The following is a 24,991-nucleotide window of genomic DNA, read 5'->3' as shown; positions in this document are numbered from 1 at the left end:
CTTCCTTCCATCGAGGGGATTTATCGCAGTTGCTGCCTCAAAAAGGCAGTATCATCAAAGATTAGATTAGATTAGATGCGTTTATTGTCATTCAGACCTTTCCCTGCAGTCATACATATAATTAAAAAAATGACAAAAACACACAATCAACACAAATTTAACATCCACCACAGTGAGTTCACCAAACACCTCCTCACTGTGGTGGAAGGCAAAATCTTAAAGTCTCTGTCTCTTCCCTCTTTGTTCTTCCTCTGCGCCGAGGCGATCCAGGCTCCAGATGTTGTGACCCCACCGGGTGATGGTAAACCCCGCGGCTCAACCGTGCTCCGCGAACGGGCCGGTTCAAACTCCGCTGGTGGTCGCTGCCGTCGCCACAGGTCCGAGGCCGAGTCAGGTCTCCGCTGCCTCGCCACAGGTCCGGGGCTGAGTCGGGTCTCCGCTGCCGTCGCCACAGGTCCGAGGCCGAGTCAGGTCTCCGCTGCCGTCGCCACAGGTCCGAGGCCGAGTCAGGTCTCTGCTGCCGCTGTTGCCGCCGTCGCCACAGCGTCCGGGGCCGAGTCGGGTCTCCGCTGCCGCTGCCCCCGCCGCCGCCACAGCTGAGTCGGGTCTCCGCTGCCGTCGCCACAGGTCCGGGGCCGAGTCAGGTCTCCGCTGCCGCTGGCACTCCCCCCCGAAGGAAGAGACCAAAACATGTTTCTCCCACCCCACCCACACACAGCTTAATAAAACAAAATTAACTAAAACATGACAAAGGAACAAAAAGAAAGAAAAAAAAACAGACGGACTGCAGGTGGGCCGCAGCTGTTAAGCCAGTGCCACCATCCTGGCCCACACCATCCTGGCCACACACTCATCTCCCTGCTACCTTCGGGTAGAAAGTACAGGAGCCTGAAGACTGCAACAACCAGGTTCAGGAATAGCTACTTCCCCACAGCCATCAGGCTATTAAACCTGGCTCGGACAAAACACTGATTATTAATAACCATTTTCTGTTATTTGCACTTTATCAGTTTATTTATTCATGTGTGCATATATTTATATCATGGTATATGGACACACTTATCTGTTTTGTAGTAAATGCCTAATATGTTCTGTGGGCTGAAGCAAAGCAAGAATTTAATTGTCCTATACAGGGACCCATGACAATAAACTCACTTGAACTTGAAATATCATCTATTGATTTCAACATTTCAATACTCCAACATTTTGTGTCGATCTTTTTCTACATTGGTTCTAAAACCTGTTTTAACTACTGCATAACGCAAAACACAAATGCATTTTACAAATGGTGCAACAATACCAACCTGTCGATAGTTAATTCAAGTCCATTTGCTAACATTAAATTCATACTCTCAGCTCTTCCAGTGAGGTGACACAGAACCCTTAGGATGTTTTCCAAAACCTTTCAAAGAAAACATTTAAAAAAGATTTACATTCACATCAGCATGGTGTCTTCACTTCAATGTAAATGTTCATCAGTACTATTCAGTGGAGTTCAGAAGTGATATTAAATGTGAAGTATATTACACTGAAGGGACATTAAACCGAGACCTGTGTGACACTTTGCTGATGTAGGTACAAGATTCCACAAATTGAAGATGGACAGGAGGAGTTCTCCCATTGTTTAACCCTCAGTTAACATTAACCCAAACACCCAGTTAACACTAAAACAACAATTATCCGATCATGCATCTCTCACTGATGCTTGTGGGACCTAATTTTATGATCTTATTGTCAATCCCATACAGAGTGCTTGTCAGCCTAATTATTTATATTTTTCGAATTTTAAGGACATTTTAAATAAATATTATAGAAACATAGAAATTAGGTGCAGGAGTAGGCCATTCGGCCCTTCGAGCCTGCACCGCCATTCAATATGATCATGGCTGATCATCCAACTCAGTATCCCGTACCTGCCTTCTCTACATACCCCCTGATCCCCTTAGCCACAAGGGCCACATCTAACTCCCTCTTAAATATAGTCAATGAACTGGCCTCAACTACCGTCTGTGGCAGAGAGTTGCAGAGATTCACCACTCTCTGTGTGAAAAAAGTTCTTCTCATCTCGGTTTTAAAGGATTTCCCCCTTATCCTTAAGCTGTGACCCCTTGTCCTGGACTTCCCTAACATCGGGAACAATCTTCCTGCATCTTGCCTGTCCAACCCCTTAAGAATTTTGTAAGTTTCTATAAGATCCCCTCTCAATCTCCTAAATTCTAGGTATATCGTATATTCTCCCTGATTTGATTCAGGGACATGAGAAAACTGGAATCTTAGCATTAAAAATAATGCATCCAATAAGCCACATCATGAGATATTGATTGAGGTACTGATTTTAGATGATCAGCCATGATCATATTTAATGGCGGTGCTGGCTCGGTGCCAGATGGCCCACTCCTGCACCTATTGCCCTATTAAACACGACTATTAGCAATTGGACTATTCATCCAAGTAGATTTGCACATAACTCCCTGAGCTAATTATCAATTTCCATCACAAAAACATGTTACACAAGTAATTTTCAAAAATCATAATCACAGAAAGGTTACAGCATGGGAGGAGGCCACTTTACCCATTAAGTCTATGCTGGCTGCATGCAAGAGCAATCCAGCTATTCCCATTCCTAACCTCTAGATAAATCTCCCGGGCCAGATCAGATATACCTGAGGACGCTGTGAGAAACTAGAGAAGAAACTGCAGGCACAAGGCAAAGATATATGAATCATTATTAAACAAGGGTGAGGTGCCGGTAGACTGGAGGCGGGCCAATGTTGTGGCTCTATTTAAGAAGGACTGCAAGGAAAAGCCTTGGAACTATATGTTAGTGAGCTGAACATCTGTGGTAGGCAAGTTACTCGAGAGTATTCTGAGGGATAAGATATATATGCATTTAGGTAGACAGGAACTGATTAGGGAGTCAGCATGGTTTTGTACTTTGGAGACAGTGCCTTACGAATCTGACTGATTTTTTAGAAGATGTAACCAAAAAGATTGATGAAGGCAAAGCTGTAGACATTGTCTATATGAACATCAGCTAGGAATTTAGTTTAGTTTAAAGATACAGCGTGGAAACAGGCACTTCGGGTCCCAGCGAGCCCTCACCGACCGGTGATCCACGCACAATAACACTATCCTACACACACCAGGGACAATTTACACATACACCAAGCCAATTAACGTCCATACCTGAACGTCTTTGGAATGTGGGTGGAAATCGAAGATCTCGGAGAAAACCCATGTGGTTCCGGGTGAACGTATAAACTCCGTACAGACAGCCCCCATAGTTGGAATCGAACCTGGCTCTCCGGGGCTGTAAGCGTTATAATGCAGCAACTCTACCACTGCACCGCTGTGCAGCATGGTTTCACATGGTTGGCTGCTCTGGAAGGTTGGATTGCATGGGAACTAGGGAGAGTTGGCTGACCAAACAGAGAATTGGATCATGGAAGGAAGCAGAGGGTGATGGTGGAAGGTTGTTTTTCAAACTGAAGGTCTGTGAGTAGTGGTGCACCTTAGGGATTGGTGCTGGGCCCATTGTTGTTTGTGGTTTATATCAAGGATTTGGATAAGAAATCATTCAGGGCCCTAGTGAGACCACACCTGGAGTATTGAGTGCAGTTTTGGTCTTCCAATTTGAGGAAGGACATTCTTGCTATTGAGGGAGTGCAGCGTAGGTTCACTAGGTTAATACCCGGGATGACGGGATTGTCTTATGTTGATAGAATGGAGCGGCTGAGCTTGTATACTCTGGAATTTAGAAGGATGAGAGGTTATCTTATTGAAACATATAAGATTATTAAGGGTTTGGACATGCTAGAGGCAGGAAACATGTTCCCGATGTTGGGGGAATCTAGAACCAGTGACCAGTTTAATAATAAGGGGTAAACTATTTAGAACAGAGATGAGGAAAAACTTTTTCACACAGAGAGTTGTGAGTCTATGGAATTCTTTGCCTCAGAGGGCTGTGGAGGCTGGTTCTCTGGATGTTTTCAAGAGAGAGCTAGACAGAGCTCTTAAAGATAACAGAGTCATGGGATACGGGGAGAAGGCAGGAACGGGGTACTGATTGTGGATGATCAGCCATGATCACATTAAATGGCGGTGCTGGTTCGAGGGACCGAATGGCCTATTCCTGCACCTACTGTCTAAAGTAGAATGTGTGATTAGTACGTTTGCAGATTACATTAAAGTGGGTGGTTTTGTAGATAGCAAAGGTGTAACGAGCTGCCAAAAGAGGTAGCTGAGGCAAGTACTATAACAACATTTAAAAAACATTTAGACAGGTACACGGATTGGAAAGGTTTAGAGGGATGTGGGGCAAATGCAGGCAGGTAGAACTAGCATAGATGGGTCAGCATGGGGAAGTTGGGCTGAAGAGCTCTCCACTTATCCAGTTTACTGTTGAATCTGCCTCTAGTGCTCCTTGTGGCAGTTTATTCCAGGTCCTAACCACTAATTCCATGAAATGTTTTTCCTTATGTCATTTGTAGTTTTTTTCCCACACCTTTATTCTCAATCCTCTGGTTGATTCTTTCTCTTTATATACTGTGTCTCTTCATCTACTTCTGTTCTCAGGAGAACAACAGTAACTTCCCTGATAAGTATAATTAGACTCCCTCACCCTTGGAAGCATTTTGGATTTTACCAATGTTTTCTGATTATATCTAAGTTACCAGTTGAAATCAGTTATTCATTTTACCTTATCTTCTGATGATTGATGAATCTTTGCACAAAGGTGGCTGACAATCTGTTGATTTTCAACTTCCTCACAAAACCTGAAGCAGACATTGGATTTAATCTTTCCACAAATTTATGGTGGTTTCAACTTCACAAATTATGAAACCAGCACGTCAGCAAGGTTGGTTGAAAAAGGACAAAGATATTGCTGATTTTCATCTGTAGAATTGTAGCTGAATGGTACCTCCAAGTTACTATCTATTCAGTGGAGATACAGTCACTGACACAGTTCACTGGGATAGAGGGATTACTTAGGGACAGTGAGAGAGTGCTAGATTACTTTTAGCAGAGGAACAGTCAATGACACGAGGTGCTGAGTGGAATTAAAGTCAGAGCTGTACAGCATGGAAACTCGACCATGCCTAACTGAATTAGTCACTCATGTCTGCACCTTTCATATATTCCACACAAAATAGTTTCCTCCATAATGTTTGGGACAAAGACCCATCATTTATTTATTTGCCTCTGTACTCCACAATTTGAGATTTGTAATAGAAAAAAAAAATCACATGTGGTTAAAGTGCACATTGTCAGATTTTAGTAACTGCCATTTTTATACATTTTGGTTTCACCATGTAAAATTACAGCTGTGTTTATACATAGCCCCCCCCCCCCCATTTCAGGGCACCATAATGTTTGGGACATATGGCATCACAGGTGTTTGTAATTGCTCAGGTGTGTTTAATTGCCTCTTTAATGCAGGTATAAGAGAGCTCTCAGCACCTAGTCTTTCCATTTCATCTTTGAAAACTGTTATTGCTGTTTATCAACATGAGGACCAAAGTTGTACCAATGAAAGTCAAAGAAGCCATTATGAGTGAGAAACAAGAATAAAACTGTCAGAGACATCAGCCAAACCTTAGGCTAACCAAAATCAACTGTTTGGAACATCATCAAATGGTGGAGAAACTCAGTGGGTGAGGCAGCATCTATGGAGAGAAGGAATAGGCTACGTTTCGGGTCAAAACCCTTCTTCAGACAGATGTCGGGGCGGGCGGGGGGGGGACGGGTTGGAAAAATAAAGGAATAGACGGAGACAGTAGGCTTATGGGAGAGCTGGGAATGGGAAGGAAGGAAAAAGCAAGGACTACCTGAAATTGAAACTACACAAGCAAAATATGAGGTGCCGTTCCTCCAATTTATAAACACTGCTGTAATTTCTACATGGTGAAACCAAAGTGTATAAAAATGGGCTTTATTAAAATCTGACAATGTGCACTTTAACCATGTAATTTTTTAAATTACAAATCTCAAATTGTGTAGTTCGGAGGCAAATAAATAAATGATGGGTCTTTGTCCCAAACATTATGGAGGGCACTGTGGTTACGTACCTGTCCAAGCATCTTTTAAATATGATAATTGTTCCCATCTCTACCACTTATTTTGGTAGCTCACACGTGAAAGCATTTGTCACTCTCAGGTCCCTTCTACATCTTTGCTCTCTCCCCTTAACCACACACCCACTCGAGTCCCCTACACTGTGATCATCAACCTTTTCCATGATCCTCGTGATTCTATAAACTTCTGTGTGTGGGAGCTGCATTAACATCAGTGGAGAGATCGGATTCTACTTCTACAACCAAAACTAATCTTAGAAGTTGTTTAGCTTTTCACTTGCCTTAAATGCAAAACATTTAACTAGATTTCTTTGTTCTTGCAATTCTCCGACGGTGCCTAAATTGGCTGTCCTTTCTACAAAAGTAGAAAGTTGCTTTAACTTGTCACCATTACATTCCATTTGCCCATCCCCCAGCCTGTGACCTTTTGAGGTCCATCACTTTCCTTCTCACTGTTCATCATCCTTCTAAGTTTGCATCATCAGGAAAATCTGAAAATGTTACCTTGCTGTCCTAAGTACGACATATTAAAAAATAGTATGCTCAAGACTGACCCAAAGGAAGTACGTCAGCCTGGCACACTCCACTCAGGAGAAACAATCCTTTACCAGTATTCTCTGCTTTCTGCTTGTAAACCATTTTCCGTTCCACTATGTTAATGATTCTAATTCTATGTCTAATTTTGCTACCTGCCATTTGTGTTGGACTGTGTTAAATATTTTGTAAAAATCTACATTCCTTCCATCAACTCCTCTGCTACTGCATTAAAAATAAATCCAGTCAACTTACTCAAAAAATGTTCACCTCTGCAAATCTGTGTTGGATCTTTATCCATTCAAACCTCTCCCTATACACAAACATTTTCCCCTGAGTTTAGTATTCAAAGCTTGCGTGACATAGGTATGCTGACCGACGTGTAAGTATCTGGCAGGCACTTTTATCTGTTTGAACAATGGTGTTTCTTTTGCTATTTCATGTCCTCTGGTATTTCTTGTATATCTTGGGGCTACTGAAAGATTATGGCAATCCTTTAGACATCCTACCTGGATACATCTCATCTAGACCAGATACCCTGTTTACTTTAAGCAAAGCAAGTTTTAAGAGTCCCCTTGTCAATTTCCAACCCAATCTTTACCTCTCCAACCTCACCTCCTGAGATTTTGCAAGAATTATCTTCCTTACGATGTGAATCTTAATTTCATCCATTTTATGGTTTTATGAGTTTTCTTTCACGTGTATCATCACTTTTATAAGGAAGATACATTGTCAATCCATTTTACCTGTTGGATGACAGAAGCTCAGCTAAAGCTTCTATAACAGCTTGCCAGATGTTATTTTTCACTGGCATCTTCAATAAATCGCAAAGAAGCTTTAATGCATTGGCATCAGTAAAAGATGAGTACAGGTCACTACTTTTGCCAAGGATCCCAAGTGCAATACATACACTTTCTTGTAGCTCTGAATTAGCTGTACCTAAAATGAAAAGAATTTGAGTAATTATGAAAACAAATTATAATACTGAACAAAATTCTGTGAGATAGTTAAAACTCTATTTTGATCGTAAAAGCAAAACTGAATTAATTCTCACCCTGAAGTAGGCTCACAAGTACATAAATTCCTCTTTCTTCGTTGATTTCATTGTAATCTCTAGTATAAAAATGAATTGAAAAGTAAACACTAAGCGTACAATTCAAATTGCTTAGTCATAAAGTTTTGTTTCAAAGCAGGTACATCTATAAAACCCAGTGTTATCATTAAAATAGCTGAGAATTGGGTTGTATAATGAGTGAAATTGGAGTTTGTAGATCTCCTGGTATCCCTACCACACTACCTCAGAAAGTTTATTTGTCTCCTTAGGACTGTTAGCGAGCAACTCATATTTTCAGATTACTCATTTCAAGTCTATATTTGTTTAGAAAAGGATGTGAAAGTCATGTTGCCACTTGTCACTATGCTCTCTCATCCAGGTTGAGATATTTCCAGATTAATGGTACTGTTAATTTAATGATTACATTTTACCAATAGTAGTCATTAGCCTGCATTATAGTGGAAAGAATACTTCACCTAGAGGTCAATTAAAGAACAGAACTGTAAAAATACCATGTGTAAATTGTCTGCTAGTCCTCTTACCTGTGGTGTATACTATACTTTTACTCATTCATTTAAAATTGGTTCCTCTTAATAGTGTTGAAACCACAATTCTATTGATTAAACAGCACAAAACAACTTCAAAGCAAAGTGCCAAAGTAGAAAACAATTTCGCCTTTTGATTCTAATAAACTGATTTAACGTTTTAAAAATTGAAGCTCAGATTTTGGTTCAGATGTGATACTCTCCATCCTGGCCTGTTTTTTTTTAGCCTGAATTGATATGAAGAGTCAATACTTGGGTAATGGGCCTGTCCCATTTAGGCAACTTTTCAGCGGACTGCCGGCGACTGTCAAGTTGCTGGCAGTTGGCTGAAAAACCGGGAACTGGAACGGTGACTGTCAGAGTGGAACACACACACACACACAAACACATCGCAAAGGCGGGGGCCAGGGCAAACGGGGGAGCACTGCCTAAAAAATTATCACGGTGCAAAGCCAAGGTGATACAGACATACATCGAGTATGTAATAAAGTTTATTATTATTATGATTATTATATACCGCGATGAACAGGAAAAAGGTTGGCGCTGCAATTAAGACGGCTAGCACAGTGTACGGTAAGTCCTTTAAAAGAGGGGGGGAGGGGGGAAGGGGTGGGGGGGGGGGGGGCGTTGGAAAAAGGAGTGGAGACAACTTTTAAAACGCCAGACAACTTTTAATAAGCCAGAGATACACAGCTGTGAAGTTCGGCAGACATTTAACATTACCAGTCGGTTATCCTTGGTTCTGAAAACTCCTGCTTACGTTTTTTTCCCCCAATGAGCCAATGAAAATGTCCGGTCAGCAAAGGCGATTAGCTAAAACTACTTACGACTACCTACAACTACATGGCGATCCCACTACAACTGCACCTACGACCACAGGATTATCGATTATCTCCATGGCGACCAATTTTCAACATGTTGAAACATTTGCGGCGACCATACTGAGACCATGACTAGTTCCCAGAATGCAGGAACTCCTCGCAACCATGAAGGAGACTCACCAGAGACCACCAGCGAACAACATGTGGCGGGTGCAGAGTCTCCTGCACTTGCCTAAGTGGGACAGGCCCATAAAGCCCTACAATGGGGAAAGCAGGAAATTTGGGGTTTTGTTGCTTTTAAAAAATGTTTACCAACTAAGTTTTTGGGCCACGTTTTCTACCAGAATTCATTAGCAACAGTAAATACATATGTAAATATCGTGCAGTGCCTTTATTACTGTTGGTAGCCTGGCAACAGATTTTGGAATCACAACTACATTAGAGAATATTTTATCCTGCAACTGCACCATCTCTTTAGCACATTTCAAAAATTCCTTAAAAAGTGTTTTTTCATTCACCATGATTTTCTTCACAGCTGAGATATTTAAATAAGTGTTCAAAATAAAAGTTCAACCAAAATAAAAAGTCAGAATATGATTACATGTATCCACGTTCTTCAAACGGAAAACTTGGTATTGCCGAGAGAGATTGAAATACACATGAGTCTTACCGTACTTGCATCTTATATACTCCAAATCTTACCATACTTACATCTTATATACGAGTATTACTGTACTTGCATCTTATATACTATGACACTTACTGTACTTGCGTCTTGGCCTTATGAGTCATTGCGACGATTACATCAGCTTGTTCTTTTGGAGTAGATAGGAACCGCAGCAATCTGCATAAGTAGCGCAAACAACCAGATTCGGATAAACCCTCAGCAGGATGGTGCAGTACCAAGTTTTTCAGTTCTTCCACTAATGAGATTCTTAAAGAAGATGCTTTAAAATAAAAATGATTAGAAATATGCACAAATTGCATTTTATTAGATAAAGTGATTCATTTATATTTTTATAAAACATGGTATGCAGAATTAACAGAACTAATTCTAAGCAAGCCATCTTTGTGATGAACAGAACTTCATCAATTTGTTATCTACCTGTCATCGAACCTAAAAACTGCTGCAATCTTGACAAAATTGAATGGTTGAAGTTCAAAATATAAATTAAAAAACTACCTGAATACCAGATTTTGACCCAAGGGGTAAAAAACATTGTCACAGAGTGATACAGTGTGGAAACCGGTCCTTATGCCAGATACATGGAAGTCTCGACAAACTCCATCTAGAGCACTATGCTCAGATCTGTGCAATGTACCTCAAGTGTATACTGTATATTAGACTAGGAAGGGCTGTTACAAAGATCAATGGTAAAAGGATCAAAATGAAATGCTAGGTTGCACTAAACAGTCTTTTTTTTTTAAATTCACTCAACTATAGAAGATTAGCAATGATTAAACTGAAGAATTTCAAGTGATTAAAATTTATCATGTACATAAATGGAGATAAACTGTTTCCTCTGGTGGAAGTCCTCAACAAGCAGGAATAACTTCACATTAAAACCATGATTTGTGTCGTGTTGGCAGGCATTTCTTCACAAAACATGTTATGTAAATGTGTAAACTAAACTCATCTACAGACGCCTGGATCAAAGCCTCAACAACCCGCTCTGCCTGATTCCCTGACCCACAGATCCCAATCAGTGAGGATAAGTGACAAGACATCCTCCACCATGAGTGCCCTCCATAATGTTTGGGACAAAGACCCATCATTTATTTATTTATTTGCCTCTGTACACCACAATTTGAGATTTGAAGTAGAAAAAAATCACATGTGGTTAAAGTGCACATTGTCAGGTTTTATTAAAGGCCATTTTTATACATTTTGGTTTCACAGTGTAGAAATTACAGCAGTGTTTATAGTCCACCCATTTCAGGGCACCATAATGTTTGGGACACATGGCGTCACAGGTGTTTGTAATTGCTCAGGTGTGTTTAATTGCCTCCTTTATGCCGGTATAAAAGAGCTCTCAGCACCTAGTCTTTCCTCCAGTCTTTCTATTATCTTTGGAAACTTTTATTCTTGTTTATCAACATGAGGAGCAAAGTTGTGCCAATGAAAGTCAAAGAAGCCATTATGAGACAGAGGGACAAGAATAAAACTGTTAGAGACATCAGCCAAACCTTAGGCTTACCAAAATCAATTGTTTGCAAGATCATTTAGCAGAAAGAGAGCACTGGTGAGCTTACTAATCGCAAAGGGACTGGCAGGCCAAGGAAGACCTCCACAGATGATGACAGAATAATTCTCTCTATAAGAAAAATCCTCAAACACCTTTCTGACAGATCAGAAACACTCTTCAGGAGTGGATTTGTCAATGACCACTGTCCACAGAAGACTTCACGAACAGAAATACAAAGGCTACACTGCAAGATGCAAACCACTGGTTAGCCACAAAAATAGGATGGCCGGGTTACAGTTTGCCAAGAAGTACTTAAAAGATCAACCACAGTTCTGGAAAAGGGTCTTGGGGACAGATGAGACCAATATTAACTTATATCAGAGTGATGGCAAGAGCAAAGTATGGAGGAGAGAATGAACTGCCCCAGATCCAAAGCATACCACCTCATCTGTGAAACACGGTGGTAGGGGTGTTATGGCCTGGGCATGTATGGCTGCTGGCTCACTTATCTTCATTGATGATACAACTGCTGATGGTAGTAGCATAATGAATTCTGAAGTGTATAGACACATCCTATCTGCTCAAGTTCAAACAAATGCCTCAAATCCCATTGGCCGGCGGTCCATTCTACAGCAATGATCCCAAACATACTGTTAAAGCAACAAAGGAGTTTTTCTAAGCTAAAAATGGTCAATTCTTGAGCGGCCAAGTCAATCACCCGATTTGAACCCAATTGAGCATGCCTTTTATATGCTGAAGAGAAAACTGAAGGGGACTAGCCCCCAAAACAAGCATAAGCTAAAGGATGGCTGCAATCCAGGCCTGGCAGAGGATGTCACCAGAGAAGACATCCAGGTGATGTCCATGAATCGCAGACTTCAAGCAGTCATTGCGTGCAAAGGATATGCAACAAAATACTAAACATGACCACTTTCATTTACATGACATTGCTGTGTCTCAAACATTATAGTGCCCTGAAATGGGGGGACTATGTATAAACACTGCTGTAATTTCTACATGGTGAATCCAAAATGTATAAAAATGGCCTTTATTAAAATCTGACAATGTATACTTTAACCACATGTGATTTTTTTTCTATTACAAATCTCAAATTGTAGAGGTGAATAAATAAATGACGGGTCTTTGTCCCAAACATTATGGATGGCACAGTAACTCTCAATACCAATGTCCCACAAGGATGTGTTCTCAGTCCTTTACTTTACTCCATATACATTCACAACTGTGCAGCCACATTCTGTTCCAACTCCCGATTTACAAATTTGCAAATGACACCTGCATAGTGAAACTTGAAAAAGTGCACCTTCCCTGTATCTGTCATGCTCGAGCATGTAATGTTATATTCTGTGCTCCGCACTTTGCCATTTCACTCACCTTTTCTTATCACATTCCATCATTCCAGCCCGTCTTCACCACATCACTTGCCTTTACAATCATTTCCATCTTTCTCTCCCCACCCGACTCATCTGAAAATCAACCCCACGTTACATGGACCACCTTGGACTTGCCACCTCCTGCCCCCTTGGCCAGAATACTGTTGAGTTTAATAGCAACAGTGGGTAGTTGTGGGTTTCAGAGGCCGAATGCACTAAGGCAACCTGAAGTTGCTTTCCCACTAATATATGGTATATTATATTTTTGAGGTTTCAGAAATTTCAATAAAAATTTATAGTCAAAACTGAAATTTAGATTTAAAACAACCCGCCAGTACAATTTACTATTTTAAAAATAATCATGTAGGCACTTACAATGCTCATCTCCCAAAAGCGCATACAAGGATGAACAAAGGCAAAGAATGGAGTTCCTTTGGCCATTTTCTAGTGCTTTTTCTGGAAACAATTGATTCATAGCTGCAGGAGTCCCTCGTCCACATCCTCTTGATATAATGCATTCTGACAGTGTTATGAAGCATCCATTAGTTGGATCTTGCAAATCGACATGGTAGTATTCAGAATTAGCTACAATGGAAAATAAACACAAAAACACAAGACAAATATTGTTTTGTTATGCTTTGTTTTGTTTCTCAGACTTGCAGGATAATCAAGGAATTGTTGGTGATGCATTTATGTTGGTATGTTAGTAGAAATGTTCTCATTTAATCTGCAACAATGCCAAAAGGTAGCCAAGGAATTTCATACACACCAAGCTTTGTGTATTAAAAAAGCCACAAAGTGCTGGAGTGACAAAGTAGGTCAGATAGCATCTCCAGGGATGCTGCCTGACTGCTGAGTCACTCAGTTCGTCAATCTCATACATAGCCAATTCATAAATATCAGTTAATTCTAAGAATTGATTCAGCACTGAGTGGAACAAAAACTAAACTTTCAAATTCTGTACAATATTTAGCATGCATAAAGTTTACTATTCAAAAAATGACAATGGTTACTTGGAATTTTGAGTCATATTGTTATCTGTAATTTTCTTCCAGAAAAAGAGAAATCATTGAATAGAATGTTTCCTAATCCAGACTTAACATTTTGGTCATGAAAAGCCATTTAAAACACTCAAATCCAGGATATAGTGTATTAAATTTCAGAAAATTTCAGGTTAATTTTCAGAAAATAAATCACTCAAAATAAATAACCCTCCTATCTTCAAATACCAAATTTAGCAGTGAACTCAAGTCATGGTTTCAACAATAATAATGTCTGGCCTATTATAATTCTGAATAATAACAGAACTATCATTCTAATACAACTCACTTGATTCATTTCTACTTTGTTCTATAACTTTAGCTTGGAGTTCCTTGGTTTGAAAAGTAGTCCATATCAACTCTTTAATCTCTGGATTCCAGTTTTTCCCCACACGTTCTACACCAAATAGCGAACAGCAGATAGCCTGCAATAAATGCCATGATAATGAAGTACATAATAATTAACAATCATTTGAGAGATCTAAAGGAAATAGTTAAATGAATGAATCAGTACTTCACTCAAGCTAAAACAATGAAAAGAATGGTAACAAATGATCGAGGGAACCCCTGGCAACAATTGGCATGACGTGTCTTTTACTGTTCTGAAAATTTACCCAATCTAATCCAGCCATAAATGAATCTCCCTGCAGCTCATCACTCTTCCAAGTACACATCCAAGCCCTTTTTAAATGTGACAAGACATTCTGTTTCAGCCACCTTTTCAAGCATTGAGTGGAAAGCTCTTATTGTTTGTGTGGAAAGGTTTTTCCCTTTCTCTCCTCTAATTCTGCAAGGTTACCTTAAATCTCTGCTCTTTGGTGTTCTCCCCTCTATGTCGTGCCTATCCACTTTATCTTGACCTCACAAGTGTCATACATTTTATCAAGTCTCCCCTCATGCCGAAGAAAACAACCCTAGTTCATCCTATCTTTCCTCATAGCTGTAATTTTCCAGTCCAGGCAACATCTTTGCAAGTATCTTTTGATCTTTCCCCAGTTTAATCACATCATTTCTTAATGCATAAACATACGGTATAGTTAACTGGTTTTAAATGTGCTTGTACAAGTTGGATTTTTGTAAAATTTACATCAAAAAATTGCAAAGCATTCCATCCATAAAAAAGGGCAAAGCATTCCTTCCATAACAAAAGCATACCTTTTGTTATGTTTACATAGATACATACATAGACAATAGGTCTACGAGCCAGCACCGCCATTTAATGTGATCATGGCTGATCATCCACAAGCAGTACCCCGTTCCTGCCTTCTCCCCATATCCCTTGATTCCTCTAGCCCTAAGAGCTCCATCTAACTCTTTTGAATGCATCCAGTGAACCGGCCTCCACTGCCTTCTGAGACAGAGAATTCCACAAATTCACAATTCTCTGGGTGAAAATGTTTTTCCTCATCTCAGTTCTAAATGGCCTACCCATTATTCTTAAACTGTGGCCCCTGGTTCTGGACCAACATCGGGAACTTGTTTCCTGCATCCAGCGTGTCCAATCCATTAATAATTTTATATGTTTCTATAAGATCCCCTCTCATACTTCTAAATTCCAGTGCATACAAGCTCAGTCGTTCCATTCTTTCATCATATGACAGTCCCGCCATCGCGAGAATTAACCTCGTGAACCTATGCTGCACTCCCTCAACAGCAAGAATGCTCTTCCTCAAAATAGGGTACCAAAACTGCACACAATACTCCACGTGTGGTCTCACCAGGGCCCTGTACAACTGCGGATGGACATCTTTGCTCCTATACTCAACTCCTCTCGTTATGAAGGCCAACATGCCATTAGCTTTCTTCATTGCCTACTGTACCCTGCATGTTTACTTTCAGTGAATGATGTACAAGGACGCCCATGTCTCGTTGTACTTCCCATTTTCCTAACCCGACACCATTCAGATAATAATCTGCCTTCCTGTTCTTGCCATCAAAGTGGATACCCTCTACATTATGTTGTTTATTCAAGAAGGAAACTGCAGATGCTGGAAGATCGAAGGTACACAAAAATACTGGAGAAACTCAGCGGGTGCAGCAGCATCTATGGAACGAAGGAAATAGGCGACGTTTCGGGCCGAAACCCTTCTTCAGACTGATGGTAGAACCTCTACATTATACTGCATCTGCCATGCATATGCCCACTCACTCAACCTGTCCAAGTCACCCTGCATCCTCGTAGCATCCTCTTCACAGTTCATACTCCCACCCAGCTTTGTGTCATCTGCAAATTTGTTGATGTTACATTTAATTCTTACATCTGAATCATTGATGTATATTGTAAATAACTGTGGTCCCAGCACTGAGCCTAGACACTGCCTGACATTTTGAAAGGAACCTGTTAATCCCTACTCTGTTTCCTGTCTGCCAACCAATTTTTTATCCATGTCAATACCCTAACCCCAATACCACGTGCTCTAATTTTGCCCACTGTGTGGGACCTTAACAAATGCTTTCTGAAAGTCCAGGTACACTACATCCACCTGCTCTACCTTGTTCATTTTACTTGTTACATTCTCAAAAAATTCCAGAAGCTTAGTCAAGCATGATTTCCCCTTCGTACATCCATGCTGACTTGGACCGATCCTGTTACTGCTATCCAAATGTGCCGCTATTATATCTTTAATAATTGACTCCAGCATCTTCCCCACCACTGATGTCAGGCTAACTGGTCTTCTCTCTCTGGCTTTCCTCTCTAACTTCTTTCTTAAAAAGTGGGATAACATTAGCAACCTCCAATCCACAGGAACTGATCTAGAACATTAGAAAATGATCACCAATGCGTCCACAATTTCTAGAGCCACCTTGAGTACCCTAGGAAGCAGACCATCAGGCCCTGGGGATTTATGAGCCTTCAGTCCCATCAGTCTACCCAACACCATTTCCCGATATATGAATTTCCTTCAGTTCCTCCGTCACCCTAGGTCCTCTGTCCCCTAGTATATCTGGGAGATTGTTTGTGTCTTCCTTAGTGATCTTCCTTACTTCTCTTATCTTTAAACATGTTTATATATCTATATTACTAAAAGTCTGATCTTGACCACTTCCTGTCGTTCTGTATATTGATTTTAGAAAAAACGCTGTCACTTGCGGCTGTGATTTTTGGCCATCTTACACAGAGTCCCTCTCCGCTGCACAGGGCAAGAGGATTTTTCCCATCGATGAATAATAAGTTATTAGTGTTTTAAAAATGTTCAGATTCTCTCTCCTGAAGGCCACGCCCCTTCCAGAGGGACTATAAAACCCAGAAGCGTTGAGTGCCTCAGTCAGTCTCTGCAAGATGGGGGAGCGAGTGGGTCACGTCTCTCAGTCTGAGCTGTGAATAACACTGAACACATGTGTACTAAACTGTGAGTGGTTTTACTGATCTGTCAGTTCCCTTAATGTGGTTTGAAAATATAGTTTGGAAATGCTGAAGCTGTGTTGCCTTTGGTTTGGAAATGCTAAAGCTGTGTTGTCTTTGGTTTGGAGATGCTAAAGCTGTGTTGCCTAATTAAAGTTGCCTTGCCTAATTAAAGTTGCCTTGCCTTCTATATAATTAAAAGTCTAATCTTGACCACTTCCTGTTTGCGCTTTATATTGATTTTAGAAAAAACGCTAAGATGGCTGTGATTTTTTGGCCATCTAACTCGGAGTCCCCCTCCGCTCATCAGGTGCCGAGGATTTTTCCCATCGATGAAAAATAAAAGAGTTATTAGTGTTTAAAAAATGTTGAGATTCTCTCTCCTGTCAATCACGCCATGAAGGCCACGGCCTTCTGGTAGGGGGGGACTATAAAACCCAGAAGTGCGGGTGTGGCTCAGTCTGCAAGATGGAGGAGGGAGATGTCACGACTCGCTGTCATTAGCGGCCTTGCACCCTGCTTGAAATGGTATGAAACTGCATTGAATTTGGTGGCCTTGCACCCTGCTTGAAGTGGTAAGAAACTGCACTTGTATTTGGTGGTTTTGCACCCTGCTTGAAATGGAATTTCAAGGAATAGCCGTGTACCAGTAATTTCCTCCCTTGCTTCCCACAACAACTTCTCTACCCTATGATAAATGAATCCACAAAGATTAACATGTGGAAGTTGTGCCAGATAATTTGATTACATTCAAACTATTTGTAATGATTTGATGCTTACAGGTGGACATAATAAAAATTATTGTTTTCACTAATTTTAAATGTGATTAATTTTAAAATAATGAATAATTTGGTTGTTTGTACTGATGGCCTGTCGTTTACAGTCCTGATGGCCTGTGGGAAGAAACTCCGTCTCATCCTCTCTGTTTTCACAGCATGACAGCGGAGGCGTTTGCCTGACGGTAGCAGCTGGAACAGTCTGTTGCTGGGGTGGTAGGGGTCCCCCATAATGTTACATAATTTTCATAACAAAGTACCGTAATTAACAGTCGAACTGACCTGAAAAGGAAGTGCAAGGGCAGCTTTCATTAAAGGTTGAATTTTGTTCATAGAAATCCAGCTGTATGACCCAAAATCCACAAATAATACATGGCAGTTGTTGTTAAAATAGTCAGCAGACATGATTTTCACTCGACGCCACCTTGAATTAAAGAAGTCTTGATTGTTAGTTTTCTAAACACAGTACAAGGCACTGCTAATTTACAATTATTATAAGTATTCACTTTCTGTATTTACATTCAATGTAGTTCTTTCACAAAATATTCTAGATTTTAGACAGCGGAGGCAAGTATGTGTACTGTGGGGGGTATACACTACATGTGTACTGTGAGGGGTATACACTACATGTGTACTGTGGGGGGTATACACTACATGTGTACTGTGAGGGGTATACACTACATGTGTACTGTGAGGGGTATACACTACATGTGTACTGTGAGGGGTATACACTACATGTGTACTGTGGGGGGTATACACTACATGTGTACTGTGGGGGGTATACACTACATGTGTACTGTGAGGGGTATACACTACATGTGTACTGTGGGGGGAATATACTACATGGGTACTGTGAGGGTATACACTACATGTGTACTGTGGGGGGTATACACTACATGTGTACTGTGGGGGGAATATACTACACTGTGGGGGGTATACACTACATGTGTACTGTGGGGGGTATACACTACATGTGTACTGTGGGGGGTATACATTACATGTGTACTGTGAGGGGTATACACTACATGTGTACTGTGAGGGGTATACACTACATGTGTACTGTGAGGGGTATACACTACATGTGTACTGTGAGGGGTATACACTACATGTGTACTGTGGGGGGTATACATTACATGTACTGTGAGGGGTATACACTACTTGTACTGTGAGGGTATACACTACATGTGTACTGTGGGGGGTATACACTACATGTGTACTGTGGGGGGTATACACTACATGTGTACTGTGGGGGGTATACACTACTTGTGTACTGTGAGGGGTATACACTACTTGTACTGTGAGGGTTGAGGAATGAGAATGAACCTTAGATCCATTCATCAATCTGGCATTGCAAAAAAAGCTACAGGAAGGTTTATAAAATTGTCTGCTTGTTACCTTTTCTTTGTTGTACAGAATGCCAAGCAAATGTCACCAACAATTGGCACGTAACTACTTTGAATATGATCTTGCTTTTCTGTAGCTTGTTGGTTAATTTCATCCTCCAAAGCACGCAGTCTGATAACGGAGAAAAGTAACTCTAGTCATTAGTTCAATTTCAGAAAGAGTATTCCTAAATACAGATATCACAATTCTAGGAATTCTTTATGAATGTGCAAAAACACAATATGGTTTACTCACTTTTCCTGATTTGCTATGGCCTGCAAATAGAAGCACTCTGGAGTATAAAATTCAGAGATAATAACTGAATGATAATTTCCATCATTCTCAAGAATGGCACATTCTAAATCTTTACCATAAGATAACCTAGAAAGTAAATGAGAACATTTCCATACAGTTTGGATTTAAATAATATGACTGCTAATGCCCTTTTAAATTTTTTTTATATTTCTTTGATATTTGGCTAAGCTGGAAATGTAAAATAAAAAAAGTGCTGAAAATACTCTTTGGTTTGGAACAGAGAGATAATACGTCCCACTGTCCAGGGAGCCAGTGAGTCTATCTTAGGTGAAGCAGTAATACATGTGCACTTCTTCCAATCTAGTGTACAGCATTCTGAATTCACAATGTGGTTCTCTCTAGATTGTTGAAACCATTTGTTTTGCAGAATACTCATGTTGAGTCTGCAGAAGCGACCCTGTGCTGCCTGATGTCTCCCATATTAATTCTCCAACTCACACCCACAGTGACCCATTGGTCTGTTGCCTCCGGTACTGCGCTGTACCCAATGAGACCGGCGTGAGCTTGGGGAAGAATGCCTCATCTTCCATCTGGAATCTCATGTAGATAGGGTGGTAAAGAAAGCTTTTGGTGTGCTGGCCTTTATAAATCAGAGCATTGAGTATAAAAGTTGGGATGTGATGTTAAAATTGTACAAGGCATCGGTGAGGCCAATTCTGGAGTATGGTGTACAATTTTGGTCGCCAAATTATAGGAAAGATGTCAACAAAATAGAGAGAGTACAGAGGAGATTTACTAGAATGTTGCCTGGGTTTCAGCAACTAAGTTACTGAGAAAGGTTAAACAAGTTAGGCCTTTATTCTTTGGAGCGCAGAAGGTTAAGGGGAGACTTGATAGAGGTCTTTAAAATTATGAGAGGGATAAACAGAGTTGACGTGGATAAGCTTTTTCCAATGAGAACTCTGTACCTCGGTGATTGCCAGTTCCACCCCCCCCCCCCCCCCCACCCCCGCCCCCCCCCCCCCCACCCCGGACACTCCTTTGCACTATGACGACTGTGTGTACGTATATATATTTATTGCTCATATTCTATGTTCGCTCTTCTGGGGAGATAATCTGATCCAATCCTTTAGTATTCCAGGCAACCATAATTTCTTCACATTGCATCTCAGTCCATGATCCCAACCACTGGCCCATCCAAGGTATCCTCTGCCCCTTCCCAGCCCTTACCTTCTTATCAGACCAAGCCCACCAAATTAATAAAAATCAAGTAAACAACAGAGAATAAGGCCAGAAATGGACTGTTCACTGTACACATTCTATAACAAAATGATAGATAAAATGCTTATTAGCTTAAATTTTGGTAAATCTAAACATATTTTGCTGAATGTGAGCCATCCGATGTCCCAGGGTATCAGATTCAATCCAGCACATAATTGCATTTGAAACTGCAAACGTTGGAAGAAGTTCAATGAAGATCGAATAACGGTGACAAACTGAAGGATTGGAATTAGTTTCAAAGTTGATAATTGCAATTATTTAGTTGATAAATCCCAAATCACTTACTCCTCTTGGGAAGAATCCTCGTCTGGTACATCAAAGCCAGCTTCCCTGCAGAGAGCCTGCACCCTTTCAATATGCCTCACATTGTCAGCTCCAAATCCGGAATTCATGATTTCTGAGCGTATGTTATAGTCTAATATTGTGGTTTTCAAATCAGGTAATTTAGACAGGTGTACCTAAATAAGAAACAGAATCAACAAAATTCATGCCAAGACATCTTCCGGTGTACTGTTTCATTTTGATACCAAGTTAAAATATGACAATAAAGGAAATTCAATGCAATTCAATTCAATCATCTTTTCCATGATAAAGCATAAAGTAACGTTTACCTGTTACACTGATCACATTTAACAAATCTGTACAAATAAAACATTCATGCATTTGTCAAACACTCGTCTCCTAAGTTTTCCACAAAGATAATGCGTATGAAGTAAGTATTTATCATTGTGATTTTTAAGAAGCAGGAGTAGTCAAAATATACTCATTACTAGGTAGACATCTGAAATGTCCTCATTCTTCAGAGAACGGGGGTTCCCCTCCCCTACTATAGATGAGGCTCTCACCAGGGTTTCTTCAGTGCCCCGTTACACTGCTCTCTCTCCCCATCCCCCCCCACTCGTAACAAGGGCAGAGTCCCCCTAGTCCTCACCTTCCACCCTACTAGCTGTCACATACAACAACTAGTCCTCCGTCATTTTCGCCACCTCCAACGTGACCCCACCACTCGCCACATCTTCCCATCTCCCCCCGTCTGTTTTCCGCAAAGACCGCTCCCTCCATAACTCCCTGGTCAATTCTTCCCTTCCCACCCCCTCCTCGGGCACTTTCCCTTGGAGCCGCAAGAAATACTTGTCGCTTTACCTCCCCCCTCGACTACATTCAAGGACCCAAGCAGTCATTCCAGGTGCGACAGAGGTTCACCTGCACCTCCTCCAATCTCATCTATTGCATCCGCTGCTCTAGATGTCAGCTGCTCTACATCGATGAGACCAAGCGTAGGCTTGGCGGTCGTTTCGCCGAACACCTCCGCTCGGTCCGCATTAACCAACCTGGTCTCCCTCTGGCTCAGCACTTCAACTCCCCCTCCCATTCCAAATCCGACCTTTCTGTCCTGGGCCTCCTCCATGGCCAGAGTGAGCACCACCGGAAATTGGAGGAGCAGCACCTCATACTTCGCTTGGGCAGTTTATACCCCAGCGGTATGAACATTACTTCTCCAATTTCTGGTAGCCCTCATTGTCTCCTCCCCTTCTCAGCTCCCCCTCAGCCCTCTGGCTCCTCCTCTTCATTTCTTCTTCCCGCCCCCCCATCTTACATCAGTCTGAAGAAGGGTTTCGGCCCGAAACGTTGCCTATTTTCTTCGCTCTATAGATGCTGCCGCACCCGCTGAGTTTCTCCAGCACTTTTGTCTACCTTCAATTTTCCAGCATCTGCAGTTCCTTCTTAAACATACTCATTACTAGCATTGCTTTTAAATAAAAATATCAAGTAGGAGATTTTAAATGTATTGCCTTGATATTCATACAAACACGGTGACAAGCCTATATCGTTCATGCTGCAACCTAACTGGTGAATGCTCATAATGCATTGGCGAGTAAGTTTCAGTAGTTTGATCCAGTGAAAACGATGAATCTGCTTGTGCTTCAAATAGTGATTTTCCTGTATGCCAACTCCCATGTTCACTCAGGTGAATAAAAGTTGCAATTTTTGGATTGGCAAATTGATCAAGCCATTATACCTCACCAGTGGATATAATGAATGTATAGGGAAGTGGTGACATGTCTTCACTAGAATGGATAACGCAAGGTGAACCATGAAATGACTGAAATAATAAAGGCTAACTTACCATTTGTCATCATAACTGTTTGATACACATACATATTGGCCTGCAGTGTCTTGTTAAAAAATACTTCATTTCTTTTGAACAACAATACCACCAAATCACTCATGATTTAACAAATATTATTCTTAAATAGATGCCTTTGTGTTTTTTCACATTATATTTCCCATTTGCCAAGTTCTGGCTATTCCCTGTTTATAGCTTTTTGAAATCTTTATCCATCTTCCTCCATACTCACAGTTCCAACTTGTTTGGTAACATCAGCAACATTTGACCCCTCAGTTAAATCACTGATATACATTGAGAATAGTTGAGGTCGAAGCACCAATTTCTGAAGTAAAACCTGCTATTCCCAACTTGTCAACCATCAGTTTATTTCCACTCTACGAAAATCATTTCTCAGTCGATGTCAGAATATTACCCCCAGTTCTGTTTGTTCTAACTGGCTGGTGGTTGCTCCCTTTCTTAATTAGTAGGGTGACCTTACTACCTTCCAATCTACAGGGACATTAGAATTTGTAGAATGTTGGAAGAAGAAATCCTCATTTGACTTCATTTCACTTAGAATTGCATTATAGATTGCTACAATATTGATTTAGTCAGTTGACAGATCTAACAATTTTGTACAAATCTATATAATTTTTAATTAAGTTTGTCGAAAAGAAAATTCTGGCTGCTTAGCATCCACATCATTAACATATCTGGAACAACACAATTAATTTATCATACTTACTACAGGGTGTAGCCATAGAGTATTACCAAGAGCAAGGACAATTTTAGCTTCAAGTGATTTATTGCTGATTTTTTGCTTAATAAATCTGGATACCTGTTTAAATCAAACAAAAATCTATGTGAAAACTAATCTCTGCCCCTGTAGACTTCAAATGTGCAACAAACTGTTTACTTATAAGAGACGTAACTCAAATATTCAGTGTTAATCCTTGAACAAGTTAATTCCTTAATTTCATATTTACCAAAAATAACTGCATGGTTTTCTGTATTCGGAAAAAAGGGTGGGGGAGGGTTGTTAAATTTTAATTGATTCTAAACAATGGATAACAGTGCTAAAAGTCAAAATGTGCTGGAAGATGTAATATATTTTTGCATTGATACCAGGTAATTTAACTATCAAGTTCAGATGAGTTTACTGCCACATACAATGGGGTGCAATCATGTTCCTTGTTCTCATGACGTACATAGTTACATAATGATAGATGCAACATGGATATCATGAGAAATGCAAAACAGCTTGATGTTGGAAATGGGAAGTTTCATCCTTTCAATCTCTGCTACCTTCAGAGTGAAATGCCTTTTGGTGACAGATCAGTAGAAAAATCAATTTGCAAATGTATTCTGCCAACAGTTTTCTGCAAATGTATTACAATTCTTATTGTAAATGATTCTTCAATTCATAAACAATGATTGTGTCATAAATCCAGTATCACTATTAACATTATGAAAAAAAAATATTTTTTGCCTTTTCATATGTGGTAATGTTCCCTTACAGCTTGCTTGAAGCAGCAAAACAAGACAATCCATGTACAGGTAATGACTCCTACAGATCTGTGGGATTAATGCCTTTTCCCATTACTCAGCAAATAAAATATATTTTTAGAGATTTTAGTGGGATGAATGATTTCAAGTTCAGAGAGACCTGTCTGAAGAAGGGTCTCGACCTGAAACGTCACCCATTCCGTCTCTCCAGAAATGCAACATCACCCGCTGAGTTACTCCAACATTTTGTGTCTACCTGTCGTTATTAAACCATGTTGCACCATTCCACTGTACGAAACATCAAGAGGTACATTCACATTCCGAGCAGGATTTCATGATTACTCAGTTTGAACATCTAGTGAAAACAAGGTGTCTAAACATCTAGTGAAATCTGAGGGCTTAATATGCAGTTCCCCAAACTTAAAACCATTTACTTTACCTGTGGATTCCAATCCTTTTCATGGTCAATAGGTTTCACCTTAGAGACGATAAATTCAACAATCTGTGCCGGTAGAAGCTGGAACTTAGCTGGGAGTTCAAGCAGCTGTTTTTGCATCACACGTCCAGTTTGACCACTGTCGATATATTTCACTTCTGCATTACTGAGAATTGTACTTTGATCTTGGGGTGGTAATGCCATTAATTGCACCCTTATAACACAATACATAAATCAATAGAAAGTAAATGTTCAG

The 24,991-nt window shown here is 40.5% G+C and overlaps 1 protein-coding gene across 1 annotated transcript in view; it reads right to left on the bottom strand.

The window, feature by feature from the left end:
* Positions 1–24,991, bottom strand: part of tdrd12 (tudor domain containing 12) — a 78,492-nt gene that overhangs the window by 8,929 nt on the left and 44,572 nt on the right. The window contains exons 23-35 of the mRNA XM_055649080.1: positions 24,739–24,949; positions 23,539–23,631; positions 20,969–21,141; positions 19,403–19,528; positions 19,160–19,279; positions 18,047–18,188; positions 13,935–14,070; positions 12,981–13,190; positions 9,792–9,975; positions 7,663–7,721; positions 7,355–7,547; positions 4,700–4,775; positions 1,305–1,402 (exon numbers count right to left, since the gene is read on the bottom strand). Coding sequence (XP_055505055.1) covers positions 1,305–1,402; positions 4,700–4,775; positions 7,355–7,547; positions 7,663–7,721; positions 9,792–9,975; positions 12,981–13,190; positions 13,935–14,070; positions 18,047–18,188; positions 19,160–19,279; positions 19,403–19,528; positions 20,969–21,141; positions 23,539–23,631; positions 24,739–24,949 — 1,821 coding nt within the window. The remainder of the gene's footprint in view (positions 1–1,304; positions 1,403–4,699; positions 4,776–7,354; positions 7,548–7,662; positions 7,722–9,791; positions 9,976–12,980; positions 13,191–13,934; positions 14,071–18,046; positions 18,189–19,159; positions 19,280–19,402; positions 19,529–20,968; positions 21,142–23,538; positions 23,632–24,738; positions 24,950–24,991) is intronic.

This window comes from Leucoraja erinacea, chromosome 17, assembly GCF_028641065.1.
Source record: "Leucoraja erinacea ecotype New England chromosome 17, Leri_hhj_1, whole genome shotgun sequence".
NCBI lineage: Eukaryota > Metazoa > Chordata > Chondrichthyes > Rajiformes > Rajidae > Leucoraja > Leucoraja erinaceus.
This window is presented reverse-complemented; position numbering and strand designations above follow the sequence as displayed.